The sequence below is a fragment of the Narcine bancroftii genome, chromosome 13, assembly GCF_036971445.1.
Source record: "Narcine bancroftii isolate sNarBan1 chromosome 13, sNarBan1.hap1, whole genome shotgun sequence".
Taxonomy (NCBI): Eukaryota; Metazoa; Chordata; class Chondrichthyes; order Torpediniformes; family Narcinidae; genus Narcine; species Narcine bancroftii.
In genome coordinates, this window is record NC_091481.1 from 85,797,567 (window position 1) to 85,820,633 (window position 23,067).

At 48.5% G+C, this 23,067-nt stretch overlaps 2 protein-coding genes across 5 annotated transcripts; one reads left to right on the forward strand and one right to left on the reverse strand.

Annotated features, from left to right (window-relative positions):
• Nucleotides 1–54: 54 nt before the first annotated feature.
• actmap (actin maturation protease) lies at nt 55–12,300 on the reverse strand. Of its 3 annotated transcripts, none has more exons than XM_069908726.1 (7): nt 12,211–12,300; nt 10,610–10,942; nt 9,067–9,135; nt 7,833–7,957; nt 6,235–6,364; nt 4,231–4,301; nt 55–561 (listed from the first exon to the last, which is right to left on the reverse strand). In XM_069908726.1, the coding sequence occupies exons 2-7, from the start codon at nt 10,831–10,833 to the stop codon at nt 155–157; spliced, it is 1,026 nt and encodes a 341-aa protein (XP_069764827.1). In that variant the 5' UTR covers nt 10,834–10,942; nt 12,211–12,300; the 3' UTR covers nt 55–154. The 3 variants fall into 3 exon arrangements, with proteins under 3 accessions (XP_069764827.1, XP_069764828.1, XP_069764826.1); XM_069908727.1 differs by lacking the exon at nt 12,211–12,300 and adding an exon at nt 11,786–11,926; XM_069908725.1 differs by lacking the exon at nt 12,211–12,300 and adding an exon at nt 11,760–11,926.
• snrpa (small nuclear ribonucleoprotein polypeptide A) lies at nt 11,998–22,601 on the forward strand. Of its 2 annotated transcripts, none has more exons than XM_069908730.1 (7): nt 11,998–12,084; nt 14,984–15,070; nt 15,857–16,029; nt 16,995–17,162; nt 18,616–18,789; nt 20,640–20,728; nt 21,902–22,601. In XM_069908730.1, the coding sequence occupies exons 2-7, from the start codon at nt 14,998–15,000 to the stop codon at nt 22,059–22,061; spliced, it is 837 nt and encodes a 278-aa protein (XP_069764831.1). In that variant the 5' UTR covers nt 11,998–12,084; nt 14,984–14,997; the 3' UTR covers nt 22,062–22,601. The 2 variants fall into 2 exon arrangements, with proteins under 2 accessions (XP_069764831.1, XP_069764832.1); XM_069908731.1 differs by lacking the exon at nt 11,998–12,084 and adding an exon at nt 12,194–12,212.
• The last annotated feature ends 466 nt before the right edge of the window (nt 22,602–23,067 follow it).

Here is a 23,067-nt window from a genome sequence, read left to right on the forward strand (position 1 = left end):
CAGGCTGAGGGACAGTTTCTTCCCACGGGCAGCGAGAACGAACATCAGAGTCTCTCACGTACAAACAAAATTTATTTATTTGTAGAGTTTAAAATACTTCTCCTGCATATAAATTGTCTGTGTTTTGCACCGAAAACCGGAGAACGCTGTTTCGTCAGGTTGTACTTGTATAATCAGATGCCGATAAAACTTGCCTTGAAGGCTTTGTATAAGTAGTGGAAGCTACCAGCTTTGTAACTGAAAGCAATGGTCGCAGAAGAATTACAACCCCACGCAATCCCAGCTTCACTCCTCCATCAGGAAGGATGTAAGACGTCCCATCCTTGTCTCGCTTTGGACTAAACTCTGTCAGCTGCATGTTGCTCCTGTGCACCTGCTCGTACTCCCACATCTGGTACTTCAGACTCTTGCCTTGCTTGGCCAACAGGAGAGAGGTGACAACACACTCCTCTGGGTAGCTGGCTGCAGCACCACCTCCGTTCAGGTAATAGAGGCCAGGAATGTCAGGATCCCTCTCATAGATGTCGTCCGGCAGTTCACACCTCAGTCCCAACAGCACTCCTGTACAACCATAAGAAATGATCAGTCGCTGAATAGCCAGGAAGTATAAGGTAGGCACCCATCTCTTGATTCACAAATGTGAAACTAGTCCATAACACTCAGAGTGCAAGCGTGCCCACTCTCCCCCCACCCCCATATACACACATTTCCTCTCTTGCTTTCTGTCTCTCTCCCTCTAATACACTGTATCTCATAGAGCTGTTTGTATAGTAGAATCCTTGGTATCTGGCTGGCACCTATTGGGATTGGAAGATAAGTGAATTTTCCAGTTGTGTGAGATTGTGTGTTGCGTGAACTGGTGCACTAACAGCGAGGCGAGCCAATTTTAAAATTCCAGATTTCTATATTTTTTTTGCCGGTTGCTTCAATCCTGGATAATGGGTTCTACTGTATATATAATTCGTGTCTATTATTTATCTTGGCTTGGCTTCGCAGACGAAGATTTATGGAGGGTTAAATGTCCACGTCAGCTGCAGGCTCCTTTTTTGGCTGACAAGTCCGATGCGGGACAGGCAGACACGGTTGCAGGGGAAAATTGGTGGGCTGGGGTGGGTGTTGGGTTTTTCCTCCTTTGTCTTTTGTCAGTGAGGTGGGCTCTGCGGTCTTCTTCAAAGGAGGTTGCTGCCCGCCGAACTGTGAGGCGCCAAGATGCACGGTTTGAGGCGAGATCAGCCCACTGGCGGTGGTCAATGGGGCAGGCACCAAGAGATTTCTTTAGGCAGTCCTTGTACCTCTTCTTTGGTGCACCTCAGACATGGTGGCCAGTGGAGAGCTCGCCAGATATTAAAAATGTGTGTTTATCTATATATTATCTGGTGTCCAGATTTTAAGAACACCTTGATTAGCCTCAGAGGGGGGCCTGCTTATCTCCAGTCTTAAAGTGACAGGTTAGTGGTTAGCCTTGCAGTGATGCATTGCAACGGGATCTGATGTTCTTTGACTAATCCAAGTGTAATCATTCAAATTTAATTCTCACCAAAGCGGCTTGAGAATTTATTTCTTTAAAATTGAGAAGAATGGCAGATAAACCCAGAAGGTTCATTAAGTTCGTGTGGGGCACATATGACTTCAAGGAGGGAAGCCCACAAATATGGTATAACTCACGGTACAATGTTTGCATACCACCAACTGAAAACCTACTTGAAGGACAAATTGGGAAGCAGACTGAGGTTACCAGAAGGAAGCAGCTTTGAATATGTGATTACAGACACAATGGTAATCAAAAGATTTATAACAAAACATGTACATCAAGCTGCAAGAGAAAGAGAACGAAGAAACAAGCTGTAAACCCAAACAAAAGTTGGAACAAGATCTAAACATAAAGATAAAGAATGAAACATGGGAAAAGCTATGCTCCGGAACTATGAGAAATACAATAAACACGAGGTTACGCATGATACAATATAACTGGTTACACAGGTTATACACCACGTCCCAAAAGTTAAATAAATGGGACCCGACAGTATCAGACAGATGTTTTCGCTGTAAGAAGGAAACGGGAACAACAGTACATGCAATTTGGGCATCTGAGAAAGTGGAAAAGTTTTGGGAAGATCTAAATCAGGTATTAAAATCACGAAAAACAACATCCAGAGATCTTTCTTCTAAGTAATATAAGAAGTAAAGAATTAGGCCTCAAACTAGATGAAGCACAAAAAAGATTTATTATGATAGCCTTAGCAGTAGCAAAAAAATTTATAATGTCAACTTCGAAATCGGAAGAGAGCCTAAGAGTACAGCAATGGTACATGGAAATAAATAAATGTATTCCATTGCAAAAAATAACATATAATTTAAGAAATAACATCACAGTATTCGAACAAATTTGGGAACCGTACAGACACAATGATAATTAAAAGATTTATAACGAACATGTACATCAAACTGCAAGAGAAAGAGAACGATGAAATAAGCTGTAAACCCAAACAAAAGTGGGAACAAGATCTAAACATAAAGATAAAGAATGAAACATGGGAAAAGTTATGCTCTGGAATTATGAGAAATACAATAAACACGAGGTTACGCATGATACAATATAATTGGTTACACAGGCTATACATCACGCCCCAAAAGTTAAATAAATGGGACCCGACAGTATCAGACAGATGTTTTCGCTGTAAGAAGGAAACGGGAACAACAGGACATGCAATTTGGGCTTGTGAGAAAGTGGAAAAGTTTTGGGAAGATCTAAATCAGGTATTAAATAAAATCACAAAAAGCAACATCCCAAAAAATTCAGAGATCTTTCTTCTAAGTAATATAAGAAGTAAAGAATTAGGCCTCAAATTGGATGAAGCACAAAAAAGATTTATTATGATCGCCTTAGCAGGAGCAAAAAAATGTATAATGTCAACTTGGAAAATGGAGGAGAGCCTGAGAATATAGCAGTGGTACATAGAAATGAATAAATGTATTCCATTGGAAAAAATAACATATAATTTAAGAAATAACATCACAGTATTCGAACAAATTTGGTGACCGTACATGGAACACAACAGAGAGGTCCTACCACAGAGCTCCACCACCTAAAATGATAGAATGAGAAGAAGATGAAATGAACTGATCCAGTGTGTAAGGGTGGATGACACAGTTTTCTTGTTTTCATTGTGTGATGACATTGGTGGGTTTGTTGTATATGTTGAACTTTTGATGGGTTTGGGGGGGGGGGGGGGTAGGAAGAAGGGAGGGGGAGAAAGGGGAGAAAATGACACTATATTCAAGAGGGAAATGTTTGTGTGTATTTTGATTGATGTGGTTCATAGTGTGAAAAATAAAAAAATAATAATCTCCCTATAAATGTTTTAGCTAAAAAAAAGGAGGGAAGTCCACACTTTAGGGTCTCTGCAGCTGAAGGCACAACCACCAATAACAGGGCCAAGGCATCGAAGAGTCGGAAAGCAGTGAGCTGGCCACATGCACTGTGGGAATAGTGACGGGACATCCAAGTACATTGAAGGGAAGCCTGTCATTTTCTATTGGTTTCTAAACACCCCTGATGGGAATATCACAGATTGGCTCATTAGTGACCCATGTAACTGAACAGGACAATCATTGCAGATTCAGTGGCTGAAATCATGTTAAAACCAAAGACCACAGATGCGGAAAAATTTCTTTAGTCAGGGTTGTGAGTGTGGAACCTGTTGCCACAGGCGGCTGTGGAAGCGAGGCCTTTGGGTGAATTTAAGGTAGAGATTGACAGGTATTTGATTAGTCAGGGCATCAAGGGTCACAGGCAGAAGGTCAGGGACTGGAGCTGAGCGGGCGGATAGATCAGCTCGTGATTAAAATAGTGGAGCAGACTCGAAGGGACCTTTTCAACCCAATTCTTCTGTCTTCTCCCCATGAACCTTAATCAAGAACCTATATCTGTCTGTCTTAAATATCCCTAATGATGGCCTCCATGCCCAACGTATTCCACAGATTCCTCCCCCCCCCCCCCCCCCCCACTCTGGGTAAAAACAAAATTTCTCCTCATCTCTGTACCCAAAGGATTCTGAGGCTGTGCCCTCTGGTCCCAGATTTCCCCACTACAAGAAACATTTTCTCCATGTCCACTCAATCTAGGCCTTTTAGTATTCGATAGGTTCTTCCCTCCCCAAATTCTTCTTTTGTCAATGGCATCGGTGTTTCCCTGACATTGGTAGAACTCCCGTCAGGGTCAGCGCCTACCTGACACCACTGCCCAGTGAGCCTTGTGTCCTTTCTTCTGGCAGGGCTCGTGGTTGAAATCTTCATCGTAGCTTCCCGGAGTTAGGGAATCACGTCAGGTTGCTCATGGCACGCTCCCCCTCACCCAGGATTATCGATTCCACAAGAGACCACCAATGTCAATTAGTGACTGAATCTTGGACGTAGCTTGTTTACTGCAGAATTGTCAGTGAGGTTCAGACCATCTCACAAACCTCTATTGTAAACCCACCCCTTCATAAGAACATCAAACAGGAGCAGAAGTCAGCCCGTCAGGCCTGCTCTCCTATTCAATGTGATTATGGCTGATCTGATGATGGGCTCATCTCCACTGTCCCGAGAAATCATATAGAAATACAATTAAACCTCGTTAGCATGCGATTCGTTAATCCGTGGAATCGCTTATAGTACGGGTGCCTGTGGACCCCAAATCTTGATTTTAGAATGCCAGGCTAAGCCACAAACTCAAAAATGGACTCATGACTCATTTACAAGGTGTGTATGTTAATATGTGGAGTTTAAAGGTCTTAAGGGTCTTATTATAGGGTTTGAGTCACAGTGTTCTGTTTTCCTGCTTCCTGAATCATATGCATCTGTTCCACGACTCGTCTGTAACGCGATATGAAATCTTGGACCCCAACTACTGCATTCTAACAAGGTTTTACTGTATATAAAATTATGAAAGGCATAGATAAGTTAGAAGTAGGTGTTGTTTCCATTGGTGGGGGAGACCAGAACTAGGGGACATAGCCCCAAGATTCAGGGGAATAGATTTAGGACGGAGATGAGGAGGAACTGCTTTTCCCAGAGGGTGGGGAATTTGTGGAATTTTCTGCCCTTTGAATCAGTGGAGGCGACTTCAGTAAATATATTTAAGACAAGGCTTGTTAGATTTTTACATAGTCGGGGAATTAATGGATATGGGGAAAAGGCAGGTAAGTGGAGATGAGCCCATCATCCATGATCTATAATGACAGATCTGACTGGATGGGTCAGATGGCCAACTCCTGCCCCTATTTCTTATGTTCTCAGTCAGACATTCAGTAACAGTAGACTCAAGACAACGGAGATGAATAACACTCATTATACGTACAATACTCAGCTTGAGGACATGCCACCCAATTAACTTACAACCCCGTTTTGAAGGGTGGAAGGAAACCCACACAGACACGGAGAACGTACATACTCCTTTCAGACAGCACTGTAACAGCGTTGCACTAACCGTGCCACTATGGAGTCATTGAATTACTGGAGACCAACACAGTAAGGAAGGTTAGTGATGGACTAGAGGATTTTCCAGATTGTTGGATGCCTTTTTAAAAATTCCAAACCCATTTTGATTTACTTATGTTGCAGAGTACTACACAATAAGTTATCTGGTGAACTCGGTAAGTTTCAGGGAATGAGGGACTGGGGTGACTCAGCGGATGCCAGCCCCCTAGTATGACTTGGGACACTTGGGAATGTGGGGTCCAGGTGAGATGAAGGATTGTGGGGTGCTGGTGACCCTGGTCAGAGAGGAGGGCAGAGCCTCCACGAGGCTCAGCGGGACTGGTGAGATGGGGCATCCCTGAACTCTGGTGGGAACTAGAGGAGCAGGGGGTCCTGGTGAGTAAGCATGGGACCCCAGTCTGAATCCGTGAGTATGGGGAAAGCATCACCTGGTGATACAGGTGCCAAACCATCCGGATTTCCAAGTTGGACAGCAGATTATCAGATGTTTATTAAACCTGTCAATAGGTCTTGGAACCCTCACACATCTACAATCAACCAGTCACGGATGATTTGCACTGCACACAGGCCATGCGAGGGAAGCAAAAGCCTGCACACCCTGTGATTGTAGTAAACACACACAGAAATGCTTGAAGAAGGGCTCAGGCCTTCTTTACCTTCACCCCCTATGGATGCTATGCGCCCAGCTGAGGTCCTCCAACATTTACTGTGTTTTTACAGGCAGTGGATGCCTTGAATCTTTTGAAAGGATACGGTATTAACACAGGATAACCAGTCGTCAGATGACACATTATTCTGGATTTGTTGCTGCCTATCAAGCCTTCAGTGAGGAGTTCACCATGACATGTGAACACTTCTTTTGCCAGTTTTACCATATTGTCACCTGCAACCAGAAAATAAATAAATATTCAGTAAAACCCCAGGTATCCAGAATTCAAGCAACTGGCAAAAAGAAATAGGATTTTTTTAAAAATATATATAGACAAGAATAAAATAATCAAAATAATCGGTTAAAAAAAACATATTTAAAATTGTAAAAGTAAATGTTTTCTGAAGTAACATATCAACCTTTGGTGAAGATGAGAGCCTTGTTTGTGCTTTGCTTGTAGCACCTGTTTGAATAAAGTTGTGTGATGGCATTGCCCAGGATGAAACCGTTCGTCATTGGGGGGACTCTCAAAGTGTCTCCTTATTCCTGCTTTGTAAGAGTCTCCCTGGTCAGATGCTTTATCTGTGAACTTAGGGTTAGGGTTTAATTAACTATAATTGTTAGTCTTTCAGTGGCTCTGTGGAGGGGAGGAACCTGCAGATGCATAGGACCCCACCACCCAGGCCGTGCCCTCTTTACTCTGCTACCAGAGAAAGGTACAGGAGCCTAAAGAGGACAGCTTCTTCCCCTCTGCCATCAGATCCCTAAACGAACAACGAACAACGAACCACAGACACCGCCTCACTTTGCTTTTTTCTTGCACCCTTTTTATTTATTTTGTATGGTGGTTTATGGAAACGTTTGCTCTGTGACGCTGCCACAAAGCAACGAATTTTGTGACAATAAATTCTGATTCGGATTTGTATCCCCTCAGACACAGAGCCAGGCTAAGCTGTAAAGTAGTAAAAGCACAGAAATGCTGGAGGAACTTAGCCAGTCTCACAGTGTCCGTAGGAGGTAAAGATACTGACATTTCAGGCCTGAGGCCTTCTTCAACGTATAAGCAAAGAACAGGAAATCTCAGACTAGAGACGGTGCTGATTGGGGTGAGAAGTCCAGACCAAAAGGTGTTAATTGAATATGAGGAGAGGTGAGAATTGATTTTAATTTTGGCTCTGTGAAGGGAGACAGGGGAAGAGAGAGAGAGCTGGGGGCAGTGGTTTTAATGGGAACCAGAGAAGTCATCCAGTTGGTAGGTGCCCAGACAGAAGATGAGGTGTTGTTCCTCCAATTTGTGGGTGGTCTCAGTCTGGCCGTGCAAGAGACATTTCATGGGACAGAGAATTGAAATGGGTGGCCTCTGGGAGAACCACGCTGTTGAAGTGCTCAACAAAGCATCTCCCAGTCTTTCCAATGTAGAGGGGATCACCAGATGGAGTAGACGACCCCTGCAGATTCATGTTGCTTTACTTGATAGGAATGTTGGGGCTCAGGTCCGAAACACCGGTAATGTATCTTTATTTCCTACGGACACTGTGAGACCGGCTGAGTTTCTCCAGCATTTCTGTGTTTGTTTTTACTTCAATCACAGCGTCTGCAGACTTTTGTTTCAAGTTGTAGAGGAGATGGAATGAGAAGCAATCATAGAGAGACTGAGACATGGAATAGGCAGAGTTATCGCACGCTGGGCATTGTACAACACCTGAGAACATCTCGCCCTGAACGGTGTACTTGTTTTCGACTGCACACTTCACAATCTTCTCTAGACTCACTGCTTCAGGTGCATTCAACAAATGTCCGGCCATCCAGAGAGCCACCAGGCCACACCTGGAATAGAATGAAAGCCTTCTGGTCACTGAGAAAGGCAGGGGAGAGACCACAGGCCATTGACGAGGCGGGGAGCAGATAAGGAAAAATGGGAGGGACCCGGCAGGTCAGGCAGCATCCACGGAGGGAAATGGGTTGTCAATGCTCCAGGTCGGGACCCCTTCTCGAGACTTGGATGGGAAGGCAAGACAGTTCAAGTTCATTATCATTTGACTGTACATATACAACCCGATGAAACAACAACTCTCCACACCATGGTGCAGGCACAAAAACATGATGCATAGCACATAATGATCACATAAATAATCAAAATAAATATATCTAAATATTTAGGATGATTTTACTCGGTTACAGACACTGTTCATCAATCTCACAGCCTGGCCGTCCTAATTTTGATGCCCCTGTACCTCCTTCCTGATAGTAGTGGGTCAAAGATCCTGTGTGCTGGATGGAAAGGGGCCTTGATAATTCTTTGAGCCCTATTTAAGCAATACTTCCAGTAAAAGTCGTCAAAAGAGGAAATGGAGTCCCCAGTGATCTTCTCGGCTGATCTCCTCTGTACTGACCCAGTCCAATGCTTTGCAATTCCTGTCCCACACAGTGATGCAGCCGGACAGAACACTCTCATTGGTGCTCCTGTAATTGCTGTCAGGAATGGGGCCAGTTGCCTTGCCCCCCTCAACTCCAGAGGAAGTTTTGGCACTGGTGTACCTTCCTGACTAATGACAAGGTGTTGTGGGTCCAGGAACAAGTTCTAACACCACCTTAGTATCAAGGTCAATCACTCTCACCTCTGGGGAAACGGTTCGTAATTGCGAGTTGTTAGATGTTGGTAACACGGGGACTGCCTGTACTGTATATGCGCCAGTGGAATGGGGTTTGATCCCACAACGTACTAACTCCATGATACTTACAATTTAGACAAATTACTGGTTTTCCTGATTTTCCACATTCATGATGAACATAACATAACATAACATAACACAAAGGGATCAGTCCTGAAATGTTAGTTGCCTTTTACCTTCTATGGATGCTGGGTGACCTGCTGAGTTTCTCCAGCGCTGTCATGGTTAACGCTGGTGTAAAAAGAAAAGTGAGCTGATACTTACTGTGGGCCATCCTGAATCAACGAGGGCACAGGAGTGTTAATAAACAGCCAGTTCAACTCTTTCCTGAAACTGCGAACAGATGAAAAGAAAATCTGCTAAATCATAGGTTTACCTGTAACAGGATCTATAATATCAAAGAGCATAACACAAAGTTAATCTGTAAATAAAGTAGAATGCAATGTTAACCACTCTGTCAACCTTCTACAGGGGCTCCATTGAGAGCATCCTGGCCGGCTGCATCACTGTGTGGTACAGTTACTGCAGAGAAATAGTTCGGAGCTCAATCCACTGGACCGTAAAACTAGGAGATATGATCAAGTTCTACAAGACCTTGGCCAAATATGGAATATTGTGTGCAGTTTGGGTCACCTAAATACATCAATAAGATAGAAAGAGGGCAGAGAAGATTTACTAGGATGTTGCCTGGACTTCAGGAACTGAGTTATAGGGAAAGGTTAAACAGGTTTGGACTTGATTCCCTGGATCTTAGCAGAAAAACCAGAGGACATGGGTTGAAAGTGAAAGGGGAAAAGTTTAGGGAGGGAAATTTCTTCACACAGAGAGTGGTGGGAGTGTGGAACGAGCTGCCAGCAATTGCGGACTCAATTTTAACATTTAAGAAGAATTTGGACGGGTACATGGATAGGAGAGGTATGGACCAGGACGAGGCAACAAAAAAAAGGTTCAACACAGACTAGAAGGGCCAAAGGGGCTAATTCTGTGCTGTAGTGTTCTATGAAAGGTTGACTGGAGTTTCCCTCCCTCCCATGGACATGATCTACCGGGATCATTATCTGAAGAGGGTGCGCAAAATCATTGAGGACCCTGTTGCGGAGAAAGAATCAACTACCGACACCAGGGTAACGCTTCAGAAAAGTTTTATTAGCAAAATATCTGGAGAGCAGGCCCAGCATCCAGCCTGAGCTTGCTCTGCCCACAGCCAGTTTTAAAGGAGTTTCTATACAATAAATGGCAGTGCATTCCTGCATGTGGGCTTCCTGTTGCGGTCAGTCTGACAATAGTTTATCATTCTCCACATTTGGCAATAAGGCAATAATTTAATAATTGTTTCCCAGAATTCCAAAACTTAAAAATCATGTCTGCAGATAAATCGCAACCTTGAGGTTCCCTGCCTCCACTTAAGCAATATGCAACTGTTCTTGTAAGCAACTTATGGGTGAACCCTTAACCTCTTGTGTTCAGATTTTCCTTCACAGACCCCTTCCACCCCGCACACAGCATCTTTCAGCTGCTCACGTCAGGGAAGAGATACAGGAGGATCAGAGCCAGCCCCACCAGGCTGAGGAACAGCTTCTTCCCACAGGCGGTGAGAATGCTGAACGACCAAAGGAACTGCTCACACTAACCATCTGAGACTCTACTATTTGTTTAACAATATTTTTACATGTGGATAAACATACTGTACATGTATCATTTGCATGTGTTATATCTGGTTGTGTGTCTGCATGTTTTGCACGGAGGACTGGAGAATGCTGTTTTGTTGAGCTGTATTTGTACAGTCACAATAAACTTGAACTTGTACCTGTTAGAACGGTTCTGGAACAACATCTTCAGTTCTTCTCGGTCACTTCTTGGCTGCAATTGGCCTTCTGCAAGAACTTGGTACAGCTTTTTCACAGGTAATGCTGACGGGCTAGAAAATTGTGGGGGCGGGGGAAGAGGAGGGGGAGGAAGTGGCAACCTATCTGAATCAAAAGAGATCGTAGAGTTGTCCTGCCTGGAACTTAATCCCCATTGTTCTGACATTTTGAGGATCTTGTGGAGCTGTTATCAGTTTTTAACTTCGTCGAGCTTCATACTGCCTGAATCTCTCCAACCGCTTTCTCCAACAATCAGAACTGACAAATGACGGTACCTTGACAAGGGGGAGAAAATAGTGTAAGTGTGACAGCAATATAAAATCTCGGTTAGACCCCATTTGGAATATTGTGCTCAGTTCTCCCTGCAAGAAGGATGTGGACCTGCTGGTGCGGGCCTTGGAAGAGTGTCCCCCAAATGGCCCTGCCATATAGACTCCATATAGGCTTTAAAGGAGCAAATGGTGCTTTATTTGAAATCCTGTGATAGTGAGATCTGGGTGCAAGGTGGCGGAAATTGCATTTTGACAGCGGCCCGGGTAGGGGAGCAGCACAGGGCACCAGTAGCGGGGAGAATAGCCTGCCATAGCAGAGGAGTTGACACAAGGACAGTGGCCATGGCAGCGGGCCAGCTGAACGACACACACAGGCGGTGAGTCGTTGGCGTCTGGTGGGGAGGGCTGCTGGAGAACGGGGGTATGGGAACTGAGATTTGAGAGGGTGCTCAGGGCAAGGGCTCTGAGGTTTGGATCTGGGCTGGGATGGCCGATGGTTTTAACCGGAGTCCCGTGCAGCTCCGGGACAAATCCACGGTCACTCAGTGACTCTCTTTGGATTCTCTTTCTCTGACTGTAAGAGGTGCTTCAGGCAATTTCTGCTGATGGCGAATCTGTCCGCCTTTTGTGTTTGCAAATGTTCTGTTTCATGCCATTGGGTCAAGTCAGGACACAGACCCAACTCCCAGGGAGAGCACTGGAGGGCCCCACGTGACGTTGTTGGCCATGGGACACGCCTCCATAGGATTGGCCAATCAGATTGCAGGACTCATGATAGGTTCAAAAGGAACTCCATCGTTTGATGAACGGCTATTCCCACCTATCAGCGGTGCCCACCGGCTTCACCTCATCCAATCAGTTCCTTTCCTTGACTTGAAACGTTAACGGATCGTTTAGAGGATCATCGAAGCCGGAAGCAGGTTAAATAAATAGACGGTTGATTTTAACGAGCGCCTTTACAGTTTTTGGTTTAAATTAGGCTGATTTTTGTTTTGTCATGTTGATTGATCTAGAAATGAGCCAATCAGAATTGGGGCTTGGGGGCAGGGTGAACCAATAGGAGGAGAGTGGGGGCGGGACGTCCGGCGGCGCGGGAGGACAGTGAGGAGGCGCGGTGACGGGACGCGGACAATCGGGGTCCATCCGTGAGTCGGGGGGCGGCGGCGGGAGGGGGGAGAGCGCGGGGTGGCTCGGCCCGGGCTCCGGGCCTCGGGCCGTGTGTGGGCGCCGGTATCGCAACGCCAGGCCGGGGGGTGGAGCCGCGGTCTTACCGGTCGGTGCTCGGCAGGCCTGCGGCTCGGCCGGGCGGGTCGAAGGTCACGATCGGGAGGGGGGACTTCCGGTCGGGATCTGGAGGGGAATAAGGGGGGGGCAGGGAGAGAAGGAGAGGGGGGCAGGGAGAGAAGGAGAGGGGGGCAGGGAGAGAAGGAGAGGGGGGCAGGGAGAGGAGGAGAGGGGGGCAGGGAGAGAAGGAGAGGGGGGGGCTGGGAGAGAAGGAGAGGGGGGGGCTGGGAGAGAAGGAGAGGGGGGCAGGGAGAGAAGGAGAGGGGGGCAGGGAGAGAAGGAGAGGGGGGCAGGGAGAGAAGGAGAGGGGGGCAGGGAGAGAAGGAGAGGGGGGCAGGGAGAGAAGGAGAGGGGGGCAGGGAGAGAAGGAGAGGGGGCTGGCAGAGAAGGAGAGGGGGGCAGGGAGAGAAGGAGAGGGGGGCAGGGAGAGAAGGGGGCTGGGAGAGAAGGAGGGCAGGAAGAGAAGGAGAGAGGGGGGCAGGAAGAGAAGGAGAGAGGGGGGCAGGAAGAGAAGGAGAGAGGGGGGCAGGGAGAGAAGGAGAGAGGGGGCAGGGAGAGAAGGAGAGGGGGGCTGGGAGAGAAGGAGAGGGGGGCTGGGAGAGAAGGAGAGGGGGGCAGGGAGAGAAGGAGAGAGGGGGGCAGGGAGAGAAGGAGAAAGGGGGGCAGGAAGAGAAGGAGAGAGGGGGGCAGGAAGAGAAGGAGAGAGGGGGCGGGGAGAGAAGGAGAGAGGGGGCGGGGAGAGAAGGAGAGAGGGGGCGGGGAGAGAAGGAGAGAGGGGGCGGGGAGAGAAGGAGAGAGGGGGCGAGGAGAGAGGGGGGCAGGAAGAGAAGGAGAGAGGGGGCAGGGAGAGAAGGAGAGAGGGGGCAGTGAGAGAAGGAGAGAGGGGGCAGTGAGAGAAGGAGAGAGGGGGGCAGGGAGAGAAGGAGAGAGGGGGCTGGGAGAGAAGGAGAGGGGGGCAGGGAGAGAAGGAGAGGGGGGCAGGGAGAGAAGGAGAGGGGGGGCAGGGAGAGAAGGAGAGGGGGCTGGCAGAGAAGGAGAGGGGGCAGGGAGAGAAGGGGGCTGGGAGAGAAGGGGGCTGGGAGAGAAGGGGGCTGGGAGAGAAGGAGGGCAGGAAGAGAAGGAGAGAGGGGGGCAGGGAGAGAAGGAGAGAGGGGGCAGGGAGAGAAGGAGAGGGGGGCTGGGAGAGAAGGAGAGGGGGGCTGGGAGAGAAGGAGAGGGGGGCTGGGAGAGAAGGAGAGGGGGGGCAGGGAGAGAAGGAGAGGGGGGCTGGGAGAGAAGGAGAGGGGGCTGGGAGAGAAGGAGAGGGGGGCTGGGAGAGAAGGAGAGGGGGGCTGGGAGAGAAGGAGAGGGGGGCAGGGAGAGAAGGAGAGGGGGGGCAGGGAGAGAAGGAGAGAGGGGGCAGGGAGAGAAGGAGAGAGGGGGCAGGGAGAGAAGGAGAGGGGGCAGGGAGAGAAGGAGAGGGGGCAGGGAGAGAAGGAGAGGGGGCAGGGAGAGAAGGAGAGGGGGCAGGGAGAGAAGGAGAGGGGGCAGGGAGAGGAGAGGGGGGCAGGGAGAGAAGGGGGCTGGGAGAGAAGGAGGGCAGGAAGAGAAGGAGAGAGGGGGGCAGGAAGAGAAGGAGAGAGGGGGGCAGGGAGAGAAGGAGAGAGGGGGCAGGGAGAGAAGGAGAGGGGGGCTGGAGAGAAGGAGAGGGGGGCTGGGAGAGAAGGAGAGGGGGGCAGGGAGAGAAGGAGAGAGGGGGGCAGGGAGAGAAGGAGAAAGGGGGGCAGGAAGAGAAGGAGAGAGGGGGGCAGGAAGAGAAGGAGAGAGGGGGCAGGGAGAGAAGGAGAGAGGGGGCGGGGAGAGAAGGAGAGAGGGGGGCAGGAAGAGAAGGAGAGAGGGGGCAGGGAGAGAAGGAGAGAGGGGGCAGGGAGAGAAGGAGAGGGGGGGCAGGGAGAGAAGGAGAGGGGGGGCAGGGAGAGAAGGAGAGGGGGGGCAGGGAGAGAAGGAGAGAGGGGGGGCAGGGAGAGAAGGAGAGAGGGGGGCAGGGAGAGAAGGAGCGAGGGGGCAGGGAGAGAAGGAGAGAGGGGGCAGGGAGAGAAGGAGAGGGGGGCAGGGAGAGAAGGAGAGAGGGGGCAGGGAGAGAAGGAGAGGGGGGCAGGGAGAGAGGGGGCAGGGAGAGAAGGTGAGAGGGGGCAGGGAGAGAAGGTGAGAGGGGGTCAGGGAGAGAAGGAGAGAGGGGGGCAGGGAGAGGAGAGGGGGGGAATGAGAGTAGGAGAGGGGGCAGGGAGAGGAGGAGAGGGAGGGCAGGGAGAGAAGGAGAGGGGGGCAGTGGGGGAGGGAGGAAATGTGAGAGAAGGGGGTCTAGGGAGAGAGAAGGGAGGTTTCAGGGAGGGAGAGAGAAGGAGGGTCAGGGACTGAGGGGGAGGGTGGGTGGGAGGGAAGAAAGTGGTAGTTGGGAAGGGGAGGGGGCTGAGTAGTCAGGGGAGGGTGGGGAGGGACTGACAGAGGCCAGGTCGGCACCAGATCTGCACGTCGTATGTTGATCCATTTTTTTTTGACATCTGCAAAATGTTTGTGTTGATATTTGCTCACTTTCCTGGTGAAAGCCAAAATCCGTTTGGGTTTATTAAATGTATCATGTTCGTGGAGTTTTGATTTCTGGGTTTACTTTTGCTGTCCTGTAGTGATCTATGCTTGTTGATCTTTGTAGCTGTGGAGAAGTTTTCAGTGAATGTCCTACTGTGATTGAATTCTGTTCTTCCCCTCTCATTTTCCATTTAGTTCAGTGAAGAGCGATGTCTGTCCAGGACAGCCGTCCGAACCACACCATCTACATCAATAATCTGAACGAAAAGATTAAAAAAGATGGTAACTCTTTGAGGGAGTGTCTGCATGCTGGGTTAATGATTGTGCAGCTGTGCATTTGATGATGGAAACTTGTGGGGAAGCAGGCCTTTTGAACCAATTTGTCCTCCTTTCTCCTTTGTACTCATCAACCTCCATTTTCAAGGGGAACGGAACTGTTCCCTGTTTCAGAAAATCCCACTTGTAACTGTCTGGGGAAAGAAATATCCTGTGAACCTCTTAAAAGGGTTTATTATTGACCATTATTCCTGTTTTTTTTTATTATTCCCCATCTATGTAACCAGCATGGTTGGTGTAGCGGTTAGCGCAATGCTGTTACAGCGCCAGCGATCGGGACTGGAGTCTGTCAGGAGTTTGTACGTTCTCCCCGTGTCTGCATGGGTTTCCCCCCAGCGGCTCCGGTTTCCTTCCACCGTTTGAAACATACTGGGGGTTGTAGGTCAATTGGGTGTAATTGTTGGCACGGGCTTGTGAGCCGGAAGGGCCTGTTTCTCTGTGCTATATGTCTAAATTTAAATTCATTGCAATTTTAAACTCTTCTATTAGTGCGTCACTCATTTAGGGGCAAATAGCCCCAGTGATTCTGCCTTGCTAATGGTTAACACTAGTGTGGTGTGTCTCAGAGCTGTTTCTGTCATGTGGAAACCAGAACTCTGCTCCGTGCGGTGTCACGTAAAAACAAAAATCTCTGCTATTAAAGCTGCTCGCCTGCTTTAATTAGGCCTATAATTTGGTGCTAACCTCTGCGGAGTTGAAATGGAAGCTGATTGCGGTTCTATGTCTCTGCAGAGCTGAAGAAGTCGCTCTATGCCATCTTCTCCCAGTTTGGTCAGATTCTGGACATCCTTGTCTCCAGGAACCTGAAGATGCGAGGGCAGGCCTTTGTTATTTTCAAGGAGCTCAGCAGTGCTACCAATGCCCTGAGGTCTATGCAAGGGTTTCCATTCTACGACAAGCCAATGGTGAGTCTGACTTGGCACCTGTGCTCTGTTCTTGGGTTGACTAAGCATGGATGCGGATGACAAACAGCAATGGGCCCAGCATTTTGAGGTTTGCATCGGGTGGCCAATGGTTTGGACTGAAGACTGCAGCAGCAGGGGCTGCGGGAATCTCTGGAAGCAAATCCACAGACACTCAGTATCTCTGAAGGGACTCTCTTTTGCTTCTCTTTCTCTGACTGTAAGGGGTGCTCGGTAATTTCAGTTGATGGTGAGTCCTTATCTGCTTAATGCCAGACTTCATGCAATTTTGTATATGTAATATTACATCTTTTTTATTACATAAAAATAAGAATCTTAAAACTGTGATCCACAACTAGTCACAGGCCTCCAGTCCAAAAAACATCCTTCCACAACACCCTCTGCTTTATCTCCACATATTATCTCCTTAGATCCCATGCAATCTAACCTTCCAAAGCAACCTGCTGTTGTGGCCCCTCATCGAATGCATGGCAGAATTCACTCTATATATATACACCAGATCTTGACTTCTGTGAAAAAGTATTCATTTTCCCACCGTGTCTGAAATGTCTGGCACTCCCTTGTTATTTTCTTTCTTTTCGACTCCTCCGCGTTTAATCAACTGGGGTAAACGTATTTTTTAATTTTCATTGATGAGTACCATTGCAACGGTCAGTCTAGTAGTTGTTCAAAATGGCAGTGACTTCCAGGGTTGAAACTAAGAAGTACAATGTACACACAGTGCGATTTATTGTCAGAGACTGAGTTTTAATGGGCCATATTCCATTTTATCTTTAAAATTCATCCTGGGCCACTTAAAAATGGGCAATGGCCTGCAGTTTAACCCCCCCACCCCTCAGTCAAATGAATGCATTGATGGTGCATCACCACACTGGACTAATAATGCCCTTGTGTAAGCAGTCTGTGGCGTGTTGGTAGCCTGATGCAATATTTCCCCATCGTCACAGCGGATCCAATATGCAAAAACAGATTCTGACATCATAGCCAAGATGAAGGGCACCTTCGTAGAGCGTGACCGGAAGAAGGAGAAGAGGAAAGTGAAGGCTCCTGAACCTTCTGTCAATAAGAAGGCGAATGCCCAACCTTCAGCCAATGCTGTGGCCCCTCCTGTCTCGGTAAGTGTGCCAACTCACACGCAAGGAGAAAGAGTAACTTGTTGGGAATTGAGAGTAACTTGGTGATGTGTGCTAGGTGAATTATTGAGCCTCTTTCTTACTCGGAGTGACAATGCTTGTCATAACCATTGTAAGGTAAAACATCATGAGATGGGAATGTGTAAGGAGTTACCCTGTGCAGGGCTGTAACAAGATGTGAATGCATCCTTGTACTTACAAGATAAGAGAGACATTGATGGATTGAGAGGCAGGAAGCTAGCAGGGAAAGGATAGCAACAGTTTTAGTCATTGGACAAGTAATGATATGATGATGTTCTAAGCACATATCCAAGGGTATAAAAAATCACCATTTTGCTGATAACGGCAGAATGCATTCTCCGACTAACATTGTTAGTCGCAAGTGTTACAATCCGGTAATAAAGAACAAAGAACCCTGATTTCGACTCAGCCTGGTGTTTGTCTCACTCATTCATGAACAAAGCAGACCTAACACCATGTGGAGTGAAGTGGTTGTAGACTGATAATGGGTAATCTGCAACCCAGCGCTTGTTCAGCTGACAAACATCCAACATATTATCCTCCACAATTTCTGACCGACAATATGATTCCACCACTAGACACATCTTCTGCTCTCCTCCCTTCTCCACCTTCTGTAGGGACCGCTCCGTCTGTGACTAGCTTGTCATTTTCCAACAAACCACCCCCTTGGCACCTTCCCCTGGAACCACAAGAAGTGCCACACTTGCTCCAAGGGGGGCAGTTGGTGGTTTTGGGAGATGTGGACAAGGGAGCATTGGATGGAGCAGTCCCTGCGGAAGGCGGAGAGGGGAAGATGTCTGGTGGTGGACAGAAATGGTGTTGGATGCAGAGACTGGTGGGGTGGTAAGTGAGGGCAAGGGGAATCCTGTCCTTGTGTGTGGAAGCATCTGGACGAGGCAGACATTGTGTCCCTCCAAGCACCTGCAAACAGACCGTTTGTAATTCGTGTCCAAGCACTCTCAGGAGAAAGCCTCAACTTAGCCAGTGGGGGCTAAGCCAATCTCAGCTGCCTCGCAGACTGTTGACCCCGATGGAGATGTCAGGATGATGTGTGTCAGCCTAACTTTGTCTTGTTGACTAAGTTTCACCCCCTCTACATCAACCCTTGTCATTACCTCACGAAGGGTACTGAAAGGTCAATGTCTGAATCAGTGAAACCTAACGTGTCCTTCATATTTGTGTCTTACAGTGACGTTTAAATTAACGCAGCAGAGACTAGATCTCTGGAGAGCCGAGGGCTGTTGTTAACTGAATGATGAGGCCCCTACTCTGTTTGAACTGTAACCCTGCCCCATGCACCGTTTTACCCTGCTGTGTTTCTAGACAGATGGACTTGCTGGGTAGCAAGCAGAATGAACCTCGGCACGACCAACTGCTCTGTGGTTCATTCTCTCTTCCCCTCTCTTTATTCTAGGGCATGTCGATGATGACCCAAACCCCTCGGATGATGCCGATGTCGGGGCAGCCACCTTACATGCCGCCTCCTGGGATGATGCCCCCACCCGGGATGGCTCCTGGCCAGATGCCCCCGGGCTCCATTCCTCCTGGCCAAATGATGCCCGGCCAGATGCCACCTCCTGCTCAGACGGTAAGTGTTCTCATTGGGGAAAATATAAGGGGTTTACCAATTGGATTGTAATATGAGTTTAACCTGGCAGTTTGGCAGGTAATCTACCCGTGTACAGTTTCAAACCACGTGGAGGTGGATTGCTGATCTGTCAATATGCACCGTGTTGCTGCTGCTGGTCAGTCTGCAAGCAGTCATGGCTGTCCTGGTAGAAAATGACGTCAGCGCTTGTATGCAATGGCTGTCTTTCTTACCCATAATCCCCCACGCCAGAGCGGTTCCAGCAGCGTGGGGGATTGTGTTTAATAAGGACGGCCATTGGTCCTGCCCCAACACTGTTCCCCGGCCCCAACAGTGTTCCGACAGCGCTTGCCACGGCCCCAACAGCACCCCGTCCCAATTCCACACCCATCCTGACCACTTACCTTTTGAAGGCCAGCACAGGAAATTCCTTGCAGGGCCTCTGATGATGCGGTGAGTGCTTGGCACGTCAATCGCTGCGTCACTGAAGGGACGAGGGCGCCCTTAAATTGCTGTTCAGTCGGGCAATAAGGGGCTGTAGGGCCCCACTACGCGGATCCCGAGCAGCCCCAGTTTGTAAGCGCCTCGATCGCAGATGGATCTTTAACCTGGTGATGGGAAGACTCCTGGAGAAAAGTCCTCAATATGTCATGAGCCCCCTGCTGTCCTCTGTGGGTTCCCTGGGAGGGGTCCGTCCTTAAACCTTCTTGGAGCAACTCTCAAGAAAAGCTCTGATCTTGTCCGGTGTGAAGGTTGTATTTTACAACATTTGCTTTGTTGCTAAATTAGAATTAGTTCATGTACCATCTATGCTGGCATATAGGACAATCCTGAAACTTGAAAATGCCACATCAAGGGTCGTCCTATATGCTGGGTCTAAAACCTGAACATTGCCATCAAAGTCTCAACAACACCATCTTCCCACTGGCTCCAACACAATCTCGCGCCTGCCCCGAGTGATTTGTGAAGTTTCAGCCCTCCTCTGCAGGGACCATCCGCCCGGTCCAACTGCCATCGGCTCTGAACGGGCTTTAAACGGCCCATTACAGGAGCCAACGATGGTTTATCTAAATATAATTAAGACCTTTTCATGCTAATTTGTTATTAAAATATTATGATTTGCTTTTAACTGCATCCACTGATTGGCATTAAGTGCCAGATTTGGGGGGGATGTGCTAAACAAAGAGTATTGCTCAAAACCAGCATTTTAGATGGAAATTGTGGGTCGTCCCATATGCTGGGATATACGGTATATTAAAATCCGACTCGTTCAGTCTGCTCGACTGGAATGTCCACATTCCCTGGAGCCTGTAGCTATGGTTTATTTCTGCTTACTGCTTGTGATACTCAATAGTTGTGTCTGTCTTCCCTCCGGTTCTTAGCTCTGTTGTTACCAAACTGGCATCAGAGCCCCACATGAGCACATTGGGTGAATTTTTTTTCAACTTGTGAAGTCATGTCACCGCTGGGGGAAAAGAAGTCTGGATAACTGAGCTGTTCCATTAACTGAACCGCTAGGATAATCAGAAATGTCCTGTATTAATGAGGTTGTAGGTCATTTGGCTATAATTGGGCATCACGGGCTTGTGGGCCATAGGGGCCTGTCACCATACTGGATGGACATCTAAATTTAAATGACTTTTTTTGGATTATTGCATGACAATAAAGGAATGGCTCAGTGCCGAGTGGGTTACAGGGCAGCTTTAAGGAGTAGCTTTTAGAACAAGGTAGTTAAGCAAAGGCTTGTGACGTTGAGGAAATGGGAGGATCTCCAGCAGTGTGGTAGGGGCAGTTTGAGCAGTTGTGAGAACAATTTGCTTGGGAGTTAATTCTCTCCTTTTGATTTGCAGGTGTCTGAAAATCCACCCAACCACATTCTCTTCCTGACCAACCTGCCTGAGGAGACCAACGAGCTGATGCTCTCCATGCTTTTCAATCAGTGAGTATCAGATAGGACAGACCTTCAGCATGGAACTGTTGAGTCGGGGGCGATGCTGGTGGCATGGACGAGGTTTTCTTCTCGACTCTGTCACCAGCCCTCATTCCTTTCGGCCTTTCAGCTTCTCGACGGACATTTTAACTGTTTTTCTCACACCGCGGGTGGTGCCTGACAACTGGAAATCAAATGTAAACAAAAATTTGTTGGAAATGGTCAGGCGGCACCCGTGGAGAGAGAAACAGTGAATATATTGGGTCAAAGATCCTCGAAACTGGGAAAGTGAGGAGACAAGGTGCAGAAAAGGTAGTGTGAAACACGAAACTGCAGATGCCATGATTGTAGTAAAAACACACAGTAATGCTGGTCTCACAGCATCCATAGGAAGGAAAGATGTATCACTGACATTTTGGACCTGAACCCTTCAAGGTACGAGTGAAAAGGAGGCAGGCACCTAAATTAAAAGGTTGGGGAGGGAAATAAACCCAGCAGAGATAAGGATATGGCTGGGAGGAGAAGTGAGAACTGTGTGGGGAGTTGTTTGGGGCTCTGTGAGCAGTGCTGGGGGAAAGGAGACCGGGTAAAAAGTGGGGGGCGGGGGGGGGGGGGGGGCAGTGAGAGAGACCTAGAGGAAAGGAGACATGGGGGTGGGTGGGGCTAATGGAAACCAGGGAGGTCGACGTTGATACCATCTGGTTGGAGGTGGCCCAGACAGAAGGTGAGGTGCTGTTCCTCCAATTTGCGGGTGGTCTCAGTCTGGCAGGGCATGACACCGTGGACAGACATGTCAGTGTGAATGGGACAGGGAATTGAAATTGGTGGCCAATGGCAGATCCACACTATTACGAGAGCCAAGGTGCCCAACAAAGCGACCTCCCAGTCTGTGCCCAGTCTCTCCGATGGAAAGGACACCACAACAAGAGCACTGGATGCAGTAGACGACTCCTGTGGATTCACAAGTGAAGTGTTGCTTTACTTAGGAGGACTGGGTGGGCCCCCGAATGGTGGTGAGGGAGGAGCATAGCAAGCTCCTGCAGAACATTGTCTGCCTTCCTTCCCATGTTACCATACAGTGATCAAGGTGCGTGATCAGTTGTTGGGGCGCCTTTTCGCACCCTGTTGCTGTTGGGTTTGATGCTTGCCTCGTGCTCCACTGAGCTGCCTGCTTCCCTCCAGGTTTCCCGGCTTTAAGGAGGTGCGCTTGGTGCCAGGTCGCCATGACATTGCCTTTGTGGAGTTTGACAATGAAGTCCAGGCTGGCGCCGCGCGAGACGCTCTGCAAGGATTCAAGATCACGCAGTCGAACGCAATGAAGATCTCATTTGCAAAGAAATGAGGGTCGATCTGCTTCAATATGGCTTTGCTTTCAAAGCCCTTTCACAATTTTATATAACATAGCACAGTAATCGGTTTGTGTATTAGGTTCGAAAGTCCAGGTGCCTCAGGTAAGTGAGGGTGAGGAGGTCCTTGGGCCCACATTGTGCCATCTACCCTGCCTCAGTGGATTCCCTGCAAGAGGTCCAGCGTGAATCCTCCGTTTGCAGACCAGAGTGCACAGATCAGATTGTGTTGTGGATGTGGTATCCCTTCCGTGGACGTCAATCTGAATCTTCCTCCCCCCCCCCCCCCCCCCTCTTTTTTCCCTTTCTGAATGATAGTTGGGAACTGGTAATGGACTTGGCCCCTGAACAAAGGGACTGGGTGGGCTCCCTCTCCTCAGTTTCTGAATCTTGTGTGTCCTGTGCATCTGTGAGTGAATGGATGTCGGTCTGACTGAGGCGGTTTAATTGTAACGCAGAAAGCAGTTCACCCAGAGTCTCAGTGACATTGCACCTGGAGCTTTCCAAGAGAAGAATTAAACTTTTTATAAAGCCTGCTGTGTGCCTTTTTTTTCCGACATACAGTGCAGTAACAGGCCATTTCGGCCCTCAAGTCCGTGCTGCCCAATTAACGTACACCCCGATATGTTTTGAACGGTGGGAGGAAACCGGAGCCACTCGGGTGGGGGACCAACACTGACACAGGGAGAAGGCACAAACTCCTTACAGAAAATGCGGGACTTGAACCTTGGCCCTGATTACTGGCGCTGTAAAGGCATTGGGCCAACTGTGCTGCCCTTTGCTGTGGGTTTTGAGTGCAGAGAAGCTGGATGATCACTGCTGTTGGGTCTCTACATGATGGTGCCTGGTCAGCCCCTGCAAGTCTCACCTTTGCCTGTGGTTCCTTCCTCTTAACTGTCTGTTGGTCTAACATACTTGTTAAAAAATTCTGGAGATGCAAACCATGGTGCTGCCCATGTGACTTGTTTACCCACTAACTGCCCGTCTGGGAAGTGGAGGAAA